The sequence below is a fragment of the Etheostoma spectabile genome, chromosome 7, assembly GCF_008692095.1.
Source record: "Etheostoma spectabile isolate EspeVRDwgs_2016 chromosome 7, UIUC_Espe_1.0, whole genome shotgun sequence".
Classification (NCBI taxonomy): Eukaryota; Metazoa; Chordata; class Actinopteri; order Perciformes; family Percidae; genus Etheostoma; species Etheostoma spectabile.
In genome coordinates, this window is record NC_045739.1 from 1,715,126 (window position 1) to 1,717,694 (window position 2,569).

Consider the following 2,569-nt stretch of genomic DNA (forward strand, 5'->3'; position numbering starts at 1 on the left):
TTTAAATGTGCTTTAGAAATAAAGTTTGATTTATTTAAATAGTGTATATATATAGCAGTATGTATGTACTTAAAGTATGAGGTTTTGTTATTCAGCTATGATGTTACCAAGTTTCGTAAAAAATCCTAACTAGAGTTGCTTCAAGTTAGAAAGAAGCAAAGCCTTCATATTTCTTTAAAAAGCTGTTTATTTATATGTGTATGAAGACATTCAACCATTGTCACTGTTTTGCAGATGAGAGAACTCCGCAGGGACGGGTCATCGAGGTCTCAGATGATGATGATGATGATGATGACGATGACGAAGTAATTTTACCAAGCACACCAAACAACTCCACAGAACTGCTGGTAAACTGCTGCTGAAACTTTACATCTACTATTAAATTAAATCTGCGTTCATCTCTTCAAACATTCTCATTCTTAAAAAGTGTAAAAACACATAGTTTTTACTGAAGTTGCCATCACAATTGTTGGGTGAGATTAAAAGCTGTATGTGTTTTATAGGATGTGATGGGGGAGCTGGTCTGGGGTAAGCCAGAGGGCTTCTCTCCCTGGCCAGCCATCATCATACCCTTGAGGGAAGAGAATCCACATCCAGAGAGCAGGATGGTCGCGTGGTACGGTCAGAACATGTCCTCTCAGGTAAGTCAGATGTGTCAGTTCACAAAGTAAATAATCGTGTACATAAGTGCTTCATATTCAAGGTGACAGTACAGTGATATTAAGACATTTTACCACTGGATCCCTTTGTTTGGTACCAGATAAAGTACAGTTATGACACTGACTACATATCGATATTAATATGAAGGCTTAAATTACTGAAAACATGATCACAATGACAGCTTTCTAAAACATATTTTTTAATAGAATTTGTCACAATAATGTTACAATTTGTTGAGTAATTTGTTTTTGCTTGTTGAGTTTGGGATTTAAATTTTCAACGCCTACAAATGGCCATTGCTAATTTAAACTTACTGTTATATATCAGAATCAGCTTTATTCGCCAGGTATGAATCAGAATCAGAAATACTTTATTGATCCCCGAAGGGAAACACCGTGTTGCAGTTGCACAAATATTATAGAGTAGAAATAAAGAAATATGAGGACACATATGAGGAATTTGACTTAGGTTGGAGCAAGCCGCCGGGCGGCAGATATGGAACAGCGCCACCACACGCTTTCTCGAACAGAAACCATGCAGACAGCAACATAATATACAATACATAACAACATCACCACATAATGCACAAGACAACACGCAGTCATGTGGTCACATGAAGGAATTTTTTGAGGTGGCTTGGGAGGGTGGGAGAAAACACAAGAATAAAATTACATATTATAAAATAAAAAAAAATATATAAAAATATATATTGACATTCTTGATCTATTTCCATCCTATGCTCTGATTTCTCGGCTCTGAATCCAGGTCAGATTGCAGGCTCTGAAACCGTTGGCTGCCTTCACCCAGCACTTCTGTTCCAACTCCTTCGCCATCCTTGTTACCTACCGAGAAGCCATCTTCTTGTGCTTGCAGGTCTGTTTTTTCTGATCAACATAAACACAACCGGCTGTTGGCCGACTGCCACTTTGCTAGTTTGAAAGCCATGATATCTCTCTCTCATGGGTGGGCCCAATTCTTTGGCCGGGCAAAGCAGAGAAAGGGGAGGTAACCTTGCCCCTAATGACCTCATAAGGGGCAAGATTGCAGATCGGCCCATCTGAGCTTTCATTTTCTCAAAGGCAGAGCAGGATACCCAGGGCTCCGTTTACACCTATCACCATTTCTAGTCACTGGGGGAGCATAGGCAGACCATTGGGAAACTTATTAATGTTAAAAAACCTCCTAAAGTGAAATTTTCATGCCATGGGACCTTTAACAACATGTCTGTAGGATCAAATTTGGCACATAAATAGAAAAAGTTGATATGATGCTCCTGCTTAAGTTCATGTCCGTGTGTTATCAGGAGGCAGCTCTACGTTGTAAGAAGCAGTTTTCTGCATGTGTTGAGGACCGAGATGAGTTTCTGAAACAGATGTTAGACTGGGCGTTTGGAGGCTTTCAACCCAGTGGGCCAGACGGCCTGAAACCAACATCTGCCACAAACGGTAAGACATATGATTTCTGAATAAATTTACTCATTATATCCAGACTGCGGTGGGTAAAATGAGTCTTACTCAAAGGTAAACTCAGAGGTACTCAACAGATTTGAAGCTTTAATATATATCTAAGTCAATGCTCTTGTTGTATGTTAAATGCACATTTCCCGATTGCATTATAGACTACCACTACTATTTTAATCCTTTTTTCAAGTCAGCAAAACACCAAACAGGAAGTTCCTGCTTGGACGGTGAAGGATTCTAGTGTCTGCACTATGCATGTTTAGATTAGATTAGATTAGATTCAACTTTATTTTTATTACACATGTACAGGTACAAGGCAACGAAATGCAGTTTGGGTCTAACCAGAAGTGCAATAGCAGTAAGTACAGGATATATACAATGGTTCCATAAGTGCATAATAAATATGGAAATGAATAATATTATAAACAGAATTTTACAGATGGGTTTGT

General features: G+C 38.7%; 1 protein-coding gene across 4 annotated transcripts in view; it reads left to right on the plus strand.

Moving 5' to 3' along the window:
* The window catches only part of LOC116692137 (uncharacterized), a 25,435-nt gene that overhangs the window by 11,515 nt on the left and 11,351 nt on the right, over positions 1-2,569 (plus strand). For all 4 annotated transcript variants that reach the window (XM_032520176.1, XM_032520178.1, XM_032520177.1 and 1 more), the window contains 4 exons: positions 235-347; positions 504-641; positions 1,426-1,533; positions 1,964-2,105. In XM_032520176.1, the coding sequence (XP_032376067.1) occupies positions 235-347; positions 504-641; positions 1,426-1,533; positions 1,964-2,105 (501 nt within the window). The remainder of the gene's footprint in view (positions 1-234; positions 348-503; positions 642-1,425; positions 1,534-1,963; positions 2,106-2,569) is intronic.